Source organism: Mustela lutreola, chromosome 15, assembly GCF_030435805.1.
Source record: "Mustela lutreola isolate mMusLut2 chromosome 15, mMusLut2.pri, whole genome shotgun sequence".
Lineage (NCBI taxonomy): Eukaryota > Metazoa > Chordata > Mammalia > Carnivora > Mustelidae > Mustela > Mustela lutreola.
In genome coordinates this window covers 15,912,279-15,932,344 of record NC_081304.1, presented here as the reverse complement: position 1 = coordinate 15,932,344, position 20,066 = coordinate 15,912,279, and the positions used below count along the sequence as shown (strand labels likewise).

The 20,066-nt window shown below is 37.5% G+C and overlaps 1 protein-coding gene across 1 annotated transcript in view; it reads left to right on the top strand.

Annotated features, from left to right (window-relative positions):
* EFCAB3 (EF-hand calcium binding domain 3) overlaps positions 1-20,066 on the top strand; it is a 109,980-nt gene that overhangs the window by 19,622 nt on the left and 70,292 nt on the right. The window contains exons 16-23 of the mRNA XM_059149705.1: positions 2,836-2,889; positions 3,765-3,869; positions 11,840-11,893; positions 12,460-12,564; positions 14,504-14,557; positions 18,409-18,513; positions 18,853-18,906; positions 19,671-19,775. Of these exons, the coding sequence (XP_059005688.1) occupies positions 2,836-2,889; positions 3,765-3,869; positions 11,840-11,893; positions 12,460-12,564; positions 14,504-14,557; positions 18,409-18,513; positions 18,853-18,906; positions 19,671-19,775 (636 nt within the window). The remainder of the gene's footprint in view (positions 1-2,835; positions 2,890-3,764; positions 3,870-11,839; positions 11,894-12,459; positions 12,565-14,503; positions 14,558-18,408; positions 18,514-18,852; positions 18,907-19,670; positions 19,776-20,066) is intronic.

The window sequence follows — 20,066 nt, the reverse complement described above, 5'->3', positions numbered from 1 at the left end:
ATTATGCTAAGTGAAATAAGTCAGAAAAAAATATATAGCATAGGATTTCACTCATATGTGGAATTTCAGAAGCATAAAAAACAGTAAAGGAAAAAAATAAGAAAGACAGAGACAAATCAATAAACAGGCTCTTAGTTATAGAGAACAAACTGATGGCTACCAGAGGAGAGGGAAGTGAGGGGACGGGTCAACTAAGTGATGGGGATTAAGGAGGACATTTGTGATGAGCACAGGGTGATGTATGGAAGTGCTGAATCACTATATTGAAAAAACTATCTGAAACTAATATAACACTGTTTGTTAACTAACTGGAATTCAAACAAAAACTTAAAATAAAAATTTTAAGAATAAAAGAGGTAGCACTTTTATGCAAGGTACAGAAACCAGTGGAGTCAAGGAAAATGAAGAAGCAAGAAATATGTTCCAAGCAAAGGACAAGATTAAATTCCAGAAACAGACCATAATGAAATAGATAATTGATTTACCTGATCAAGAGTTCAAGATAATGATCATAAAATTGATGTTCATTGAGGTCAAGAGAATAATGTATGGACAAAGTGAGAATTTCAACAGATAGAAAACATAAGAAAGTGCCGAACAGAAATCCCAGAGCTGGAGAATAAAATGACTGAACTAAAAAATTCAGTAGAGGGGTTCAACAGCAGACTAGATCAGTGGAAGAAAGAATTAGCAAACTCATATACAGGGCAGTGGAATTTACTCAAACAGAGGAACAAAAAGAAAAAGAATGGCAAAGAGTGAAGATAGCTTATGGGATTTATGGGCTACCAGGAAGTAAACAAATATTCATACTTCACAATATCTCCCAGAAGGAGAAGAGAGAAAGAAAAGGACAGAAAGCCTATTCAAAGAAATAATGCCTAGAAACTTACTTAACATGAGGAAAGAAACAGACAGTAAGATCCAGGAAGCTCAGGAAGTTCCAGATCAGATGAAACAAAACTAGCCACACTTTAACTAAGATACATTAAAATTAAATTGTTAAAAGTTAAAAGGAAGGAGGAAATTTTAAATGTAGAAAGAAAAAAATGTATTATATAGAAGGAACTCTCCCCCCCCTCCACCGCCGCCCAATAAGACCATCAGCAGATTTTTCAGGAGAAACTCTGCAGGTTCGAGGGTAATGGCATTATATATTCAAACTGTGTGAAGGAAAAAACTGCCAACCAAAGATACTCTACCTGGCAAAGCTGTCCTTCAGATTTGAAAGAGAGATCAAGAGTTTTCCAGGGGCACCTGGGTGGCTCAATCAGTTAAGCTCCTGAATCATTTCAACTCAGATCATGTTCTGATCCAGATAAGCAGAAGCTGAAGTAGTCCATCACCACTAGAGTAGCCTTGCAAGAAATGTTAAAGGAACTTCTTCAGATTTAAACTAAAGGTTGCTAATTAGTAACGGGAAAATATATGAAAATATAAATTGCATGACTAAAGGTAAACAGTTATTTCAGAATATTCTAATGTAATATTCAAAGATAAATCACTTACTAATCTAGTATGAACATTAAAAGACAAAAGTATTAAAAATAATTATAACTATATTAATTTGTTAGTGGATACACAGGTAAAAGATATAAGTTGTAAGAACAAAAGCTTTATGAAATGGGGGGGAATAAAAATGTGTAGTTTGGGTATGCATTAAGTTCTTATAAGCTTAAAGTAGACTGTTATAAATATGTTTTATGTAAACCTCGTAGTGACCATAAAGCAAAAACATATAGTGGATACACAAAAGATAAAGAGAAGGGACTCTAACCATACCACTAAGAAAATAATCAAATTACAAAGGAAAAAAACAAGAGAAGAAAGGATCAAAGGAATTATGAAATGGCCAGAAAATAATTATTAACAAAATGGCATTAGGACACAAACTCTCAACTATAAGATGAGCACGGTCAGAGAACCAAATGTATGATTAATAACATTATATTATAGTGGTTAATAACACTATATTATATAACTGAAATTTGCCAAAAGAGTAGAAAATTCAAATGTTCTCACACACACAAAAAGATAAATAAGTGAGGTGATAAATGTCTTAGTTAACTAGGTGGGGTACTCCTTTCATGTATACATATATCAAATTACCATGATGTACGCCTTAAATATATTACAAATGTATTGGCTAATTATACTTCAATAAAGCTGACATAAAAAACAAAAAATGAAAATAATTTCTCTTCTTCCATTCTGGTAAATGAGGAACACAAAAAGAAAAAGTTGAATGAATAGAACAGACGTATCTACCATATTTAGCTTTTTTTTTTTCTTTTTTCAACCTTGTGCTTCTATAGTGTGAAAATAAAATATCTAATTTGGGGGGGAAACAGCTTTGGGAAACTGATAAACCCTTATACTTTACTCCGCAGTTTAAGAATTTTATGTAATGGAGACCTGTATTAGTCTACTTGGGCTGCCATAACAAAATACCATAGTCTGTGACTTACACCACAGAAATTTATTTTCTCACAGTTCTGGATTCAGGGAAATCCAAGATCAAGGTACCAGCTGATTCAGTTCCTGAGGGGGATTTTCTTGCAGAGCCTGTCTTCTCAATGTGTCTTTACACGGCAGGGAAATAGAAAAAGTGGAGAAAGGGGGAGAAACAGAGAGACAGAGACAGAAAGGGGTATTGTCCTGTTCTCATAAGGTCACAGTCCTATCAGATTGGGGCCTCACAACTACCTTTAACTACCTCCTAAAGGCCTTATCTACAAATAGTCATATCAGAGGTTAGGGCTTCAGAATATGAATTTGAGGGGACACAATTCAGTTCATAGCAGGACTATATCTAAATTTTGTCTTGCCTTATAGGGGAGAGAAGAGTTAAACTGGATAAACTTCTGGATGAAGTGGGTGCACTTCTGGGTGAGTGAGAAGAAATTATGATAAGGCATAAAAAATGACCTCTTAATACTTAAGAAGTTATTTTTAAAGTATTTTCTGTTATTTTATCCATGATATATTAATCCTGTCATTATATTTCTCTTAACCGGTAATGTACCTGTAACTAAAGAAACAACCTTATAAATTAAATGTTATTCACTATTATAATCAGTTGTTACCTACATCTTATTTGAAAGGCCACAGGGTAATGCATAAATAACAACCTATAGGTTCTTTAGAGTTTTTCAATAATATAATTTTATTTTCTACTATTTCAATAGCGAAATGCCAAGGCAGATTACACATACAGGTAATATGACTATGTGAACAAGCTCATAATTTAGACAAAAATAAAATAATAGAGCAAATATTACATGCTGGCAGAATTATTTACACCAGTTAATTTAGTGGGCTCTTAAAACACCCAACTTTCTTCATACTATACCTTGTTCCCAACACTGATAAACCCTTTTTTACCAAAAAGAAGTTCTATTTCTTGGGCATCTGGGTGGCTCAGTCCTTAAGCATCTGCCTTCAGCTCAGGTCATGATCCCAGGACCCTGGGTTCGAACCCCACATCAGGCTCCCTGCTCAGCAGGAAGCCTGCTTTCCCCTGCTTGTGCTCCCTCTCTCACTGTGTCTCTCTCCACCAAATAAATAAATAAAATCTTTAAAAAAGAAATTCTATTTCTGAATCTCCCTCCTAATTTTCTGTAATTAGACAATGCTTAATGTTTCCCTTGCTTTTTATTCTATATTTGAGAATGATGCTACACAAACATAGTTGATGATGATGATGATGATGACTTAAAGCTTGAAGTCTGAGCTTTTACCTTTGTTTTTTTTTTTTTTTTAAGGGGAAGAAGTTAACTCTGAAGACCTGGAAAATATTCTGAGAAACATAGGGTTAAGACTCAGGCTAAAGGATAACCCTGTGTTGATGAAGAGTTTGCCACTTGATGGTGAGTGTTTACTTTGCCAATGAGGTGTTCATACACCCAGTAAAAGTTAATTGGTTGCCATTTTACTAGACATAATACTGGGCTCTAAGTTACAAAGATGAAGGAGACAAAGTCCACGTCCTAAAAGCACTCAGTGTAAAGATGGACAGCACATACAAAACAAAAACACAAATGCTATGCACTATGATATGTGCTCTAATATTAATAATATCTATATTGCTATGAAAGTACAAAGGAGATATTGACCAACTATCCCTGGATTGTCTAAGGCTTCACAGAGTGGTTATTACTTCAAACAAGCCTGAAAAGTTTGATGGTAGGAGGTTCCAAGGACTAAAAAAGGAAAAAGGTGAAGGTGCATTCCTTACCATGGCAAGTTTGGGGAATCCTGTACAGTATCATGTTGGTCAATCGCAGAGTACACATTCACATTATGTGGAGGAACACTTTATTAATTTGACTCAGTCTGATCAATAATTCAGATATAATCTATCTATGAAATAAGTTAATAACAATGCCTATCTATGATGATGGTGAGGATAATAAAATGATATCTATGGAAACATGAGAAATTTTTTAAAATATAAAATAAAGATAGTTATTAGATTTTCTATTTCAAAAACCCAGCAATGTTTATTAAAATAATTTCTATATTTAAGTCATTTTTCTAGATTCAGGAACTATGGAGATATATGCCAGAATCTTGCTGCTTAAAATAGTCTCTGCACTTAAAACGTTCATAATCTGGTTGAGTAGATAAGACAGAGATACATATTTTGAGCTTCTGGATAAACACTGTACTTTTTTAATATTTGCATTATACGACTTCCTAAAATACTAAAAAGATGTAAAAGAAATTTAAAAAGGCGTAATCCGCAAAAAATAAGAGTAGACAACATTATAGCAGATAAGAGGTGTCAATTAAATTTCAAAAAATAGAAAGTGTATGAAAGACCATAAAAGGTAAAAACTGAGCCTGAAAGGGGAAGCAAAACAAGAAGGTCACTTCAAGGACACTCAGTTGGCTCAGTCAGTAGAGCATCCAACTTTTGATCTCAGGGCTGTGAGTTTGAACCCCAGGTTGGGTGTAGAGATTACTCAAAAATAAAATCTTTAAAAAAAAAAAAAGGTAGCCACTTCATGTCACAAAACTATAAAATGCTCAGGAAGTGGAGACACCTGTTACCTCCAAAGTCAGGAATGTGAGTATGGTTGAAAATAGAAGAATTGGTAGAAAGGCTTTAAAAAGAGCAGTGTGATCTACAGATCCCTTTCCTCAAACCACAGTTAAGCAAGTATTTCTTATCCATGCTACATGCTACATAGACATTTACTCTCTGGAGAGGTTAAACTAGAAGGATTCTGGGACATCAGACACAGCCAAGTTTGGGAGTGAATTTTCTAATGAAACAGGGAGATTAAGTAAAAGTCAACATACTGCATGGTGAGATTTTCCAAGTCCTCTTCTCCCACCGGCCTCCCTAGATGCTGGGAGGTGCTTATTCAGATACTGACATCTCTAACCTGCAATGAAAAGACATTTGTGCTACTAAAACAAAAAAAAAAAAAAAAAAAAAACTCACCAAGAATCGTATGATGTATAAGAAAATTCTGTGATATAAAAGACAGAAATAAGAACTAGCAACAAAGAAGGAACTTGGAGGAAATACAGTCATCCCTTTTATGTGTGGGGGAAATGTTCCAAAACCCCCAGTGGATGCCTGAAACCATGGATAATACCAAACTCTCCATATATGTTTTTTCTTATATATACCTACCTATGATAAAGTTTAATGTATAAATTAGGCACAGTGAGAGATTAACAATAATAACTAATAATAAACAATTATAATACTGTACTGTAATATAAGTTACATGCATGTGACCTCTTTCTCTGTCTCTCTCAGTATCCTACTGTACTGTATTTACCCTTCTTCTTGTGATGATATGAGATGATAAAATGCCTACATGATGAGATGAAGTGAGATGAATCATGTAGATATTGTAATTTAGTGTTAGGCTACTATTGGACTTCTGATGACACATCAGAAGGAAGGCCATCTTTTTCCAGACAGCAGTTGACACAGGTAACTGAAACCAGGGAAAGAAGAACTGCAGATAAGTGGGGAATACTGTAGTCAAGGAGAAAGGAGAAAAATAATTCAAAATAATTTTAACTAATATCTTAGAAAAATGAGAAAATCCCTAGTTACAAAATAAGAAAAGGAGGCCATGCAACAAGATAGGAAGCACTGTGGAAAATTTTTAAAAAAAAAATTTTTTTTAGGGCGCCTGGGTGGCTCAGTGGGTTAAGCCTTTGCCTTCAGCTCAGGTCATGATCTCAGGGTCCTGGAATCGAGTCCCGCATTGGGCTCTCTGCTCAGCAGGGAAACTGCATCCCCTCTCTCTCTGCCTGCCTCTCTGCCTACTTGTGATCTCTCTCTGTGTGTCAAATAAATAAATAAAATCTTTTTTTTTTAATTTTTTAAAGCTTTTTGGGAAAAAAGTTAAAGAAATTTAGTAATTCAGTGGGTGGAAGGGCTAGAGGATGAATTTGAATATTGGAACAAAAAGACAAAGGAGATGAAAAATAGGAGGGAAAAAGATAAGAAAAATAATCCTAGAAATCCAACAACTGAATAATAGAAGAATTCCCAAGAAAGACAAAACAGAAAACAGAGGAAAAAATTGTGAAATAAATCATATTTTTAAAAGTCTCCAAATTGGAAAGAATGTGACTCCAGATTTAACCACAAGGAGCAAAAAAAGAGTCACACCAGAATATACTGTGAAATATCAGAATACCAGAAAGAAAGGGATTTAAAAAGTTTCCAAAGAGAAAGAAGCAAGTCACTTAAAAAGCTTGGGGTATGTGAATGGTACTAGACTTTACAACTCCTGAAGATGAAAGACAATTGTGTAATACCTTCAAAATTATTAGAAAAATTTTTCCCACCTGGAATTATTTTTTTTTAATTTTATTTATTTGTCAGAGACAGAGGGAGAGAGAGCGAGCGAGTACAGGCAGACAGAGAGGCAGGCAGAGAGGCAGGCAGAGAGGCAGGCAGAGGCAGAGGGAGAAGCAGGCTCCCCGCCGAGCAAGGAGCCCCATGCGGGACTCGATCCCAGGACCCCGGGATCATGACCCGAGCCGAAGGCAGCTGCTTAACCAACTGAGCCACCCAGGCGTCCCTCCCACCTGGAATTCTATATCCTACTAAAGCATCCATCAAGTGTGAGAATAAAATTCATATTCTCACATATTTCAAAATAAGACATTTTCTGAGAAGAGTGTCAGAAAAAAAAATTCTGTGTAAATATCATTTCTTAAGAAACTACTTTGAGAGGACACCTGGGTGGTTCAGTTGATTAAGCATCTGCCGTCAGCTCAGGTCATGATCCCATGCCGGGATGGAGCCTGGCATCAGGCTGCCTGCTCAGTGGGAAGCCTGCTTCTTCCTCTCTCACTCCCCCTGCTTGTGTTCTCTCTCTTGCTGTCTCTCTCTCTCTGTGTATGTGTGTGGGGGTAAATAAATAAAACCTTTAAAAAATAAATAAAAATTTTAAAATAGACAGTTATCCACAAATGAAAACAACCCTGGGAGACCTCAGGAGTCTACTTAAAAACTTTAAGCAACATGGTGGAGCAAAAACAAAAAACTAAAAACAAAAACAAAACCCTGAAGATGATCACCAAAAAGGGGGTAAAAAGAGCAGTTTTGTTTTGCCTACATCATCCCATCCCTTAGACCAGTACTTCTCACTGCCAAGAAGGAACTCTCCAGCCCAAAAGAGTTCCCCTCACAAGAAAAAGAGAGTGGGCTGTATGACCAGCTTCCCCAAACTTTGGGGGCACTACACAAAGGACCTGCTTATGTTTCACTCCATCCAGTAACCAACGAAAGTGAGACATCTAGAGATGGCTAAAAACGAAGAAAAAGGGAAGGGGATCCCAGTATCAGGCACATAGTGGGAGCAACCATAGTTCCAGTGGCCTTATCTGCAAATGACCCCATCTGGAAATGACTCCCACAGTTATTGCTGCTGAGGACCTCAGCAGCCCTTGCAAACACTAAAAATAACCCCCAGTTTTCATCACTGAAGACCTCATTACAGACCCCAGCAGGATGCTCCACAGAGGATCCCAGCAGCTTTTGCTGCTGAAGAAACCAACTGTCAAAACAGCCACTGCAGACTTCCTGCAGATTTTGCCACTGAAGTTTTCACTCCACAGGTTTTTGGGCTCGCAGAAGCCAGCCAGCCTCATCACTAGGAGTGTATCTGCAGCCAGCCCCTGCTGTTATAGATGCACCTGCGCCAGCTCCCACAGCTGAGCATGTCCAAACCACTAGCTCTAGCCACCACTACCACCTTCCTATTCCCTAGCCACTGGACCCGTGGGTGCTTCTAAGCACCCCAAAAGCCCCTGAAGCCACTCTGGATCTCCCACAGTTCTCACCAAGAAATGTGCAGTTTTTGATGTCATGGATCCCAGAAATGTAAGCAGAAAAGACACCACATACCCCCAGACCTGGAGCCACCACACATCCCCTCTTGGCACCCCACACTGCTAGATCCAGAATCGCAACTCAAGTATAACCTTATAAACAGGTGAAGGTGTTTTCTTACCAAAAACAGTCCATAAAGTCAGAAGAGGAGACTGCTTCTTTACATGCACAGACACACACACAAGCCTACAAGGATCATGAAGAATTAGAGAAACATGACACCACCAAAGGAACACAGAAAACTTCCAGTAATTGACCCCCCAAGAAATGGAGTTACACAAATTGCCTAACAAAGAATTCAAAATATCTTGTTTTAAAGATACCTTATAAAGAATTCAAAGTATCTTGTTCTAAAGATACTCAGCTATAAGAGAACTCAGAAAAACAATTTAAGAAATGAAACAATACAAGAACAAAATGAGAAGTTCAACAAAGAGATGGAAAATGTAAAAATGAACCAAACAGAAACTTTGGAGCTGAAAAATACAATTACTGATCTGGGAAATTCAATAAAGAGCTTTAAAACCCAGCTGAACCAAGGAGAAAAAAAAAGAATCAGTGAACCTGAAGAAAGATCATTTTAAATTATCCAATTAAAGGAACAAAAAGGATAGAGAATGAAAAGGAACAAAGAAAGTAGGGGCTCCTGGGAGGCTCAGTGGGTTAAGCCGCTGCCTTGGGCTCAGGTCATGGTCTCAGGATCCTGGGATCGAGCCCCGCATTGGACTCTCTGCTCAGCAGGGAGCCTGCTTCCCTCTCTCTCTCTCTCTCTCTCTCCCTCTCTCTTTCTCTCTTTCTCTCTCTGCCTGCCTCTCTGTCTACTTGTGATCTCTGTCAAATAAATAAATAAATCTTTAAAAAAAAAAAAAAAAGAAAGAAAGCCTATGGGACTTATAGGACACCATTAAGAGAAAAAAAATCTACACATAATTTAAGTACCAGAAGGAGAAAAGGAGAAAGGAACAGAAAGCTTTTTTTTTTTTTTAAACTGGGCTGATAACTTCCCAAATTTGGGGAGAGATTTGAACACCCAAGTTCATGAAGCTCATAATTGCCAATAAAAATTCAACCCAGAGAGACCTTTGCTGAAACATAATATAATAAAGGTATCAAAAATCAAAGATGAAGAGAGAATTTTGAAAGCAGCAGAACAGAAGCTTGTCACTTACAAGAAACCCTCATTAGGTTGTCAGCAAATTTCTGAGCAGAGACCTTGCAGGCCAGGAGAGAGTAAGATGATATATTCAAAGTGCTGAAAGAAAAACCATCAACCAAGAATACATTAAAGTCCAGCAAAATTGTCCATCAGCAATGAAGAAGAGGTATTTCCAGACAACCTGGAGCTGAGGAAGTTTATTATCACTTGACATGCCTTCCAAGAAATGCCTCAGAGAGTTCTTCAGGCTGAAATGAAAGAATGCTAATAAGTAACATGAAAACGTATGACAATATTCAGCCACTGGTAAAAGTAAGTACATAATCAGAATAGAATCCTCTAATGTGCACCATGGTCATGTGTTAACCACTTAACTCTAGTATAAAGGTTAAAGGACAAAAGTATTTGAAATAACTATAGCTACAATACTTTGTTAATAGATACACAATATAAAAATGCAAATTGTGCCATCAAAAACATAAAATGTGAGGAGGGATTTAAACAGGTAGAATTTTTGTATGCAATGGAAATTAAGCTTAAAATAGACTTTAAAAGGGAGTCAAACTATATCACTGACAGAAAATCACTAGTTCACAAAGGGAGACAGCGAGAAAGGAAAAAAGGAACAAAAGAACCTACAGACAAGCTACAGACTAATTAGGAAGATGACCCTAGGTCCAGTGGCTAGGGAACATTATTTGAGAGACAGAGAGAAAGAGCAGGAGCAGGGGTAGAGACAGACAGAGAGGGAAAGAAACTCAAGCAGACCCCACTGAGTGGGGAGCCCAACGCAGGGCTCGGGCTCACAATCCTGAGATGGTAAACTGAGCTGACATTAAGAGTCTGACACTTAGCCAACAGAGCCACCCAGGTGCGTGCCCCTCTATCATGCTTATTTTATATTCCTGGCCCTTTAATTCCAATAATTCTTATTCAAATGGAATATATTATTCCATTTGTTTCTTTGTGGTTTGTTTTTGGAGCAGTGGTATTCCTCAGATGATGAGTTACTTTGGTCCTGTGCGCCCTTGTTCTCGGGGCATCATTAATGTGTTTGGAAATGTGCTTTAGGTCAGGGGGTAAAGTCAAGCTCTGTTCCACATCAGCCTGTTGGGTTTAAGAAGAAGGGAAAAGGGAAGTGATGAGCCCCAGGGCAGAGAGATGCAAATACTGTTGATCATTTTACTGATCTGAAATTGTTCCAGGCACCACCTCTGGCCAGTTTCACCTTCAAATTCAGGAGTAGAACTGGAAGAAGGCAACCTGTACAGATTGTAATCCAGCAGCTGTAGAGATTTGAGAAGAGAGATGGAGGATAATATACCTGAGGCAGCTTGTCAGTCTTCACCTGTTTACATCCAGTCCTCTCTCCAGAAGCGTTTATATGCTGCCCTGATATTATCTTCCACTTGCACTAGGGATCTAGGTTTTGCTGCTACTTTCTGTAGAAAAAAAAAAAGGATGGGCAATGGTAATCTTAGAATCATAGTACAGAGAGGTGAGGGCAGAAGTTTCTTTTAGTATTTCCCTAATTGGTCCTTAACTGCACTGCCAGTAAGCCCTCCACTCTAGGCTGTAAGCACATACGCTCACACCGGGACAGCTTTCCATCACCCACTGGTGTCGCTGTGGCTTTTCATTTCATTCCTAGAATCCAAGCTTCTGCTCAGACTTCGGTTTCTTCAGGGTTGATTTCTGGGAAAGGAGCCAGGAATTCATGCTAGCACGTCATCATCTATGTAGGAATAGAAATCTATATTTGAATTTTTGTAAACTATGAAGCCTGTGATGGCAAGAGATTAGAGAGCTCAGTAAGGGATTACCTTGTGGAATTTATTTTCATGGGCTTGTCAATGAAAATATCTAAAACAATTTCTATTTGATATCATGTGAAAAACATGTAGACATGTTAAATGCTAATAGTCAAAGATGTCCTATTGTGGCCATCAGGTTGTTTAGCTCAGAACTCATCCATCTCTTCACTCATGAGTCCCACTGGATCTGCTCTTACCCTTGGGAGCATTAATGTGTGTGACCTTATGCAAAAGAGTAGGAAATGAGAATTAGATGAAAAGATATGAAAAAAGTATGGCAAGACACCACCAATAACTGTTTCAATTGTCAAATCATAAAGTGGGTAGATTACTCTTGAGAGCTTTCTGCCATTGGTCTAACTCTTAAGTTGGAATATAAACAGAAAAAAAAAAAGAGTAAAACTTTAAGAGTTGTCCTTTCTGAAATTGCTATGTTTTGAATTAATACAACAGGTCCCCTTACCAATTCCTTTATTGTGTCCTATCCCACAGCTGCTGGAAAACTGTATAAGCATAGATTGCTGGATGGCATAAGGTCTCTCAAAGGTAAGTTAGCAGTCAGGTAAAATTGAGACTCCCTATGTTTTACATTTAGGTTTTAAAATCCACATTAATTTTTGGTGATGACAAATTTGCCAACCCACCCCATTTATTTATTAAGTATTCTTGTCTCATAGTTTGCAACATTTTTTTAAGGCAGTAGTGGTTTTTTGTTTGTTTAAAGATTTTATTTATGTATTTGACAAACAAAGATCACAAGTAGGCAGAGAGGCAGGCCGTTTACAACTTCTAATGTAACTACATTAAAAGGAATTATTTTTGTCTTTATCATTTCAAGTCCCATTTTTGGAGTAGGATTATAAAGGCAGAAGTCTTACCAGAATTCAACAGACTGGCCTAATCCTTTAGTTTTCTCCTTATAAGTGTCTCATGAGAGCTATAATCCTCTGGACAAAAGTGAGGAACAAATTCTGTTCTTGATGCCCATGATAGCTCTTTTCATTTAAATGAATTTATTATTCTTTGATTATACTCCCTCTAAATAATGCCTGGCAGTTTTTACTTTATCATTATTATTTGCTTCTCTCACTCCCATCCCCTTTTTCCCTAAGGAGTGGAGCTTAATGTTAATAATTTGGGACCCTTCATGGAAAGTATGGGCTTTGACCTGGAAGAAGAGGAATACCTTGACCTGCTCAGCAGGCTGCCTGCTGATGGTAAGCTGCTTCTACTGCGAAACTTGGCATTCATATATGAGAATTTCTGAGAGTATATTTAGAATGTATAGAAACATAAGAAGAAAAAAAAAAGAGAAAGAAAGTTAAGGGCCCAGTCCTCAAGAACTCATCAATTCCTACAGTGGACTTTGAGCGCCTAATATACATAGGTATTAGGAATATAAAAATAAGATGACATTCTCTGTCCTCTAGGAGTTCACTCAGTCTGGTAAGGAGGCATTTATGCTGACAGGTCATCATAACACTATGTGGTTGTGCTATAATACTAAAAATGCATTCAGTAAGATCCTAAAGGTGAGAAAAGCTAAGTTGGCCAAGTAGGGAATTGGGGAAAGACTTGTCGGAAGATATATAGAAATTCTCCAGTAAAAAAAAAAAAAAAAAGGCATTCCGTGGGGACCAAGGAGTGCGTTTGTCGTTATGAGCAGTGAGTAATGTACACAATTGTTGAATCACTATATTGTATACTTGAAACTAATATAACACTGTATATTAACTATACTGGAAGTGAGATTTAAAAAAAAAAAATGCTGGGACAACCCCCAGAAAACAAGCACCCATGGAAATTCCAGCAGGCGACAGGCACAGTGCAGATGGAGCCTGTCCTTACAAGTGCTTGCTTACACCCAGGTACCCCAGATGGAGGTATTTTTTCTTATTATATTTTCCAGATATCTTGAAAGTTTACTGAAATACCACAACAGGGATTTTGGTTGTGAAAGTATCAGCCATCTCCCTGAGTATTACTTTTCAGGTCAATGAGCCCACAGGAAATAGCATTACAGACCTGTTTCAGACTATCCTAAGTCTTCTGTGGGACTAGTTGAAATAAATGAGAGTGGATGAGACATTTTCCTGTGAGGCATTAGCAATCTCAGGCTGTTCCTTCTACATACCCCCATTTAAGAGGAAAATACTACATAAAGATTTTAAAAATATAAAATTTAAAAATTTTTATTAAATTTCAATTAGATTGATCAAAGCTTTTTAAATATATCATGAGTGTGCATAATGAAAGAACACAGCTAAGTGCCACCTATCATTCCAGTACAGAAATAGACATTATTAATGCTCAAGTCCCATCTTTCCTATTGAAACATTTGCCCCTTTTAAGATGCTGTTCAGCATCATAATCAATAAAATGGAGTTCTTCCTTATCTGAAAATGGAGGGCTACTTTTTATTTTTATTTTTTAAAGATTTTATTTATTTATTTGAGAGAGAGAGAGAGAGAGCATGAATGGCAGAAAGGCAGAGGGAGAGGGAGAAGCAGGCTTCCCGCTGAGCAGGGAGCCCAATGCTCAATCCCAGGACCCCTCAGCACCATGACCTGAACTGAAGGCAGACACTTAATGAAATGAACCACTCAGGTGCCCTGAGGGGGCTATATTTTTTTTTTGAAATTTTAATATAATTTTTTATTTTTTATAAACATATATTTTTATCCCCAGGGGTACAGGTCTGTGAATCACCAGGTTTACACACTTCACAGCACTCACCAAAACACATACCCTCCCCAATGTCCATAATACCACCCCCTTCTCCCAAACCCCCTCCCCACAACAACCCTCAGTTTGTTTTGTGAGATTAAGAGTCACTTATGGTTTGTCTCCCTCCCAATCCCATCTTCTTTCATTTATTCTTCTCGTGAGGGGGCTATTTTTTAAGTGTCAGCCCAGTGCTCTGCTATGTGGAGCTTATCTTAATAGAATAAAAACTGTGGTTAGAAATATGAAATTAAGTATCTCTTTCATAATCAGGGCTTTGTCTTTCCATGTTTTCCATTTAATAAGAAAATAGGATAAAATTCTAGAGCAAATCATTAAAATTTACTGAATTTTGTGTTGTACTTCAGTGATGACTTTTATGTCTTCTATTTCTCTCTATTATTGTATTACACATAAAACTCTATCTTACAGATGAGGGGAAGATTGATGTAAATGTGGTAATGGATGAAGGAAATCTTTTTACAGGTGGGTTAGATCTTTATTATCTCATTATTTGACATCTCTATATCCCAAGTATGAACCAACAAAAACCAACCTTCCAGGAGCTTATTTAGCTGGGCCAAGAAAAAAACTTACAAATACATATGAATAAATACAGTAAAATGTCATCAGTGCTATGTTAAAAACCTACACAAAGTAAAGAAGGGGCAGAATGGTCACTTGTACCTGAGGAAGAGAAATTAGGAAATGCTTTAATAGAATGGGCAACACATGAGCACATCCTGAAAAGTTAGGTCAGTTTTTTCGGAGTAGGATGGGCATTCCTGATAGGGAAAGAAAATAATAATAAAAGCCACGAAAATGAGAAACTGTATGATACTTTATGGAACTAGAAAAAAGCTGGAGTAGCTAAAGCATAAATGCTGTCGGGAGTTTGGCAAGGAATAAACTTAGAGAATAAGAGTGGGACGTGGTGGGCTGAATAATGGCTCCTAAAGATATCCAGATCTTAATCCCTAGAACTTGTGGCTGTTCCCTTATATAGCCAAAAAGACTGTGGAAGTGTGATTAAGGTCTTGAGATGGGGAGGTTATCCTTGGTTATCCAGTTGAGTGCTAAATATAATCATAAGCGTCCTTAAAACCGGGAAGCAAAGTGATAGCGGATAGCAGAAAAAGTAGAGGGCAATGTGACAACAGAAGCAAGATGCTACACAGCTGGCTTTACAGACAGAAGAAGAAGAAGTTAAGGAGTGTAAGTGGCCTCTAGAAATAGAATAGGCAAGGGAGCGGATTCTTCCTGAGAGTCTCCTCAAGGAACCACCCAGCTAACTCATTGACTTCAGCTCAGTGAAACTAATTTGGGGCTTCTGACCTCCAGAACTATAAGAGAAAAAAACCTGTATTGTTTTACACCACCAGGTTTTTGGTAATTTGTTACAGCCATAGGAGACTCATAAATCACGGAGGACCCTGAATACCTAATAGAATGGTATGAATTTGATCTGCACAGAATGGGGAGGCATTCTGGGGTTTTAAGCAGGAGTCTATGTGATTAGATTTGCATATTAGAAACATTGCTCTAGCAGAAGTATAAAGGACAGATGAAGGTACATGTACAAGAATAGAGTCAAGGAAACTAGTGAGAGAGCATGTTGTAATTGTCCAGGCAAAAGACAATAAAGGGCAGAAGTAAATCATTCTCTGTGAGACTTGAGAGGAAGGGACATAGAGAAGAGATGTTACGGATATAGAATCCATAGAATTTGGTTACTGATCAGGTATAGAGATAGAACAAAAGGATGGAATGAAGGATGACACCTCAGTTTCTGAGCTGGCTAGTTGGGTGGGTGACAGTGACATTGAACAAAATAAGGAATTCAGTAAAGTAAATTTAGAAGTAAAGATACAGTTTCCATTTGGTCATATCAGGTTTGAGGCTCCTGTAAGACACCTAAAGGAGACTAAACCTTAGGCAGTTAAAATATGTAAGAATCTGAGGCCACATCTTTTTCTGAGACCATCAGACTTCAAGTCAGGAAGGATACTGATATAGAGAATCTACATACCTGTGGAAGTAAAATTCAGAGGATTTTACCTAAAAGCTTCAATTTTCTCTGTATAGTAGGAAACAGAATCATCTATGAAAAGAAAGTGCCCAGTGGTGAGGTAGAAGACTTTAAGGAAAGTGTTGATGATTTGGGATAACTCTGATAGAGAATAGGAACTAGAGTTGAGGAATATATATGATGAGGAATATATATACATATATATATGAAAACCCTACTGAGAAGTCCCAAGAGTCTAACCAAAGTCGGGATGTTATATATAAGTAATGGAAATTGCTGGGTAGCTCTATTTTCAACTTTCTGAGGAAGCTCCATGCTGCTTTCCAGAGAGGCTGCACCAGCTTGCATTCCCACCAGCAGTTCAACAGGGTTCCTCTTTCTCCACATCCTCGCCAACAGCAGGATGGTATAGTTAGGTAATGGACACTGAGACAAGGACATGATATAATGAGCACTGGGTGTATACACAACTGAGGAATCACTGAACTCTACCTCTGAAACTAATAATATACTACATGTTAATTAGTTGAATTGAAATTTAATTTAATTTGAAAAAATAAATAAATGGTTCTGGGAAAACTGGACAGCTATATGTAGAAGAATGAAACTTGACCATTCTCTTACACCGTACACAAAGATAAACTCAAAATGGATAAAAGACCTCAATGTGAGACAGGAATCCATCAGAATCCTAGAGGAGAACATACGCAGTAATCTCTTCGATATCAGCCACAGCAACTTCTTTCAAGATATGTCTCCAAAGACAAAGGAAACAAAAGCGAAAATCAACTTTGGGGACTTCATCAAAATCAAAAGCTTCTGCACAGCAAAGGAAACAGTCAAAAAAACAAAGAGGCAACCCACGGAATGGGAGAAGATATTTGCAAATGACAGTACAGACAAAAAGTTGATATCCAGTATCTATAAAGAACTCCTCAAACCCAACACACACAAAACAGACAATCATATCAAAAAATGGGCAGAAGATATGAACAGACACTTCTCCAATGAAGACATACTAATGGCTATCAGACACATGAAAAAATGTTCATCATCACTAGCCCTCAGGGAGATTCAAATTAAAACCACATTGAGATATCACCTTACACCAGTTAGAATGGCCAAAATTAGCGAGACAGGAAACAATATGTGTTGGAGGGGATGTGGAGAAAGGGGAACCCTCTTACAATGTTGGTGGGAATGCAAGTTGGTGCAGCCTCTTTGGAGAACAGTGTGGAGATTCCTCAAGAAATTAAAAAATAAATAAATAAAAGCAAGACTTTTCTTTTTCTGTAATTAGAAATGATTAGGAGGTCCAAACTGCCTACCTAAATAGCATCTTTCCCTCTTTCCCTCTTGCTTTCTTAAGATACAGTTGATATTTAACATTGTGTGAGTTTAAGGTATACAACGTGATGATTTGATACACATATGTATTTCACAATGTTTACCACAATGTGGTTAGTTAATACATTCTTCACCTCACATAATTACCATTTTGTTGTTTTTGTTGCTAAACTGCCTCTTCAAGCTAGAGGGACAAGCCATCATGAAGGAAAATTTCGCATAGCCATCCCACAAGCAGATTGGGGAATAGCTACAGGGGGCAAGGATAAGTGGTGATCCTGCCCTTATACCCAGCAACTAAAATCAAGTCCATTACCAAAAAAAACTTGTTAGCTTTGTGTCTTACGCTTTTGGGGGATAGTCTAGTGTTCCCTTGTCTGTCTCGTTGTAGCACTTATATTAAAGCCCTAACAATAAAAATATCTATGTGCTAGTATTCCTGGGACACTAAAAAGAAACGAGCTGGAAGACTCGTTTCTCGTGCATCTATTTTCCTAGCCACCCTTAGGGAAGCCCAAAGAGTATACTGGGTGGTAGTAGCTGCCAAGAAGAGAAGAAAGCAAGCCCACCAAATCCCTGAGGCATGACAGAGAGCCAGTCTGGGCTTAGAAAGTAGCCCCTGGAGAAAAGTCCCATATGGTTCCATGATATATAATTAGGAAGTCTCTGCAAAATCAAGATTTTAATGTTGGCAGAAAATTATATTTCAACAACATTATTTTCCTTATTGATTGTTCTTTCACTCTACCCATATACTGGTGAATGTTTACATCTCCTAACTCCCAGCCTACATTTGATCATCACTGTTTTAGCCAAAAAGCTCTAAGACTAGGTCTTAGCTGGCATTCTTGTTGGGTTTACTTCATTGTTTAATCAGCAAATGTCATATGGACATTTTTTTTATAACATAGGATCATTATTCTTCAGATTTTCAACCATTACCACCTTTTACTTTTTAAAGGTGAGAAGGTTGATACTAGTAACCTGGATAGTTTTCTGGGGGAAATGGGGATAACGCTCCCAGAAGATAAAGGCCTGGACCTACAAAACAAGCTTCCAGTCGATGGTAAGCATTAAAAATATCATACTGGTGGGGGGTGGGGCATAAAAAAATCACAGTGACCCTCAAGGAGAGTTAAGTATGTGGACTTTTTATAACTAATACTCTATAACGAATGTTTCATGTCCCCCACCCCTGCCCCCATCACCAAAATGATTTCACCAAAGAGCTTGTTTGGTGAAACAAGCTTGTTTTATTCTTTTTTTATTCTTGAAAGTAAAATAATATAAATTTTTAGAATAAAACATTTCAAAGTCTATGTTTCTGAACTTAAGCATGTTCCATTTAAATTCATTTAAATATCAACACTACTGCCTGAAACTTGAATTTTTCCCTTTCTTACAGACAAAGGAAAGGTATATGTGAACAGATTGATGAAAGAGTTAGAGTCTCTTGAAGGTGAGTAAGAAGCTTGATGAAAAGGCAAGTAAAACAGGTCACCAAGCTTTGCTTTGATTTTCAAAATTTCATCCTGTTTTACAATTTTCAGATTATTAATCCAACTTTTCCAACTATTTGTTAAGTCAGTGTTTATTCTTTATATGCTTCAAGCACACTGCCATCACCAAAATGGTTTAAATACAGTAACCAAAAAGCAGTGGTTCATTGTTTAATCTGTATATCAGAATAAAGCTGTATATCAGAATCACAAGAGGGGAAATAAAGCATTCAAATAGCTAGGCTCCTTTCCAGTCATATTGATCTTGAATTTCCAGAGATAGTATTTAGAAACATATGTTCTTTAAAAGTTTCCCAGAGGATTATAACAGAGTAAATCCATGGATTGGCTGTCTATCTGACTCAACAGATGGCTGGCTGGCTGGATGGGTGGATGGGTGGATAGATGGATTTATAATTCTCCATTAATTTGGCAAGTTTTGAGTTCTTCTGTGTGAACACATGTAAAGAGGCTGATTTTAGTCTTTGCCATGACTTACAAATACCCATAACCACTCACTTTCTCCTCAAAGTCCTAACAGAATCCCTCAGATCAGGGTTTAGGAATTCCTGACTTAGTTACCAAAACCACATTGACTTGGTTGGTTTAATTTTTCTTTGCTTTTCATTGTCTATGTAGTACCGATACCTAGGCATGATCTATAATCACCCACTCTTGACATCATTGCAAATATTTTTCATGTCTCATCCCTTTCTTCCCTAAGGGGTGAAGGTGTCTCCAAATAAGGTGGACACTTTCTTGGAAATCATGGGACTTGATCTCAAGGAGAAAGAAGTTCAGGAACTGAAGGACTGTCTACCAGTTGATGGTGAGAGTTTTGAGTGACAGTATACCCGTGAGCCAAACTTTGGACTTAAGGCTGGTCTCAGACCTGGAATGACTGAAGATAGGATGTATAAGAGAGGAAGAAAAAGAAAGAGTGAGGCCTTTAGCATAGCTACCAAACTGGGCCCAGTGGTTATCACTTGGGGAAGGATAACCAAGAATGCTGCCCCATATAAATGGCAAGTGTCACTCTTCACAGGAATGCCAGGGTCTAACAGAGAATACTCAGATTTTAATCTTTGAGTCCCTACTGCTAACCCAGCATTAAATAACA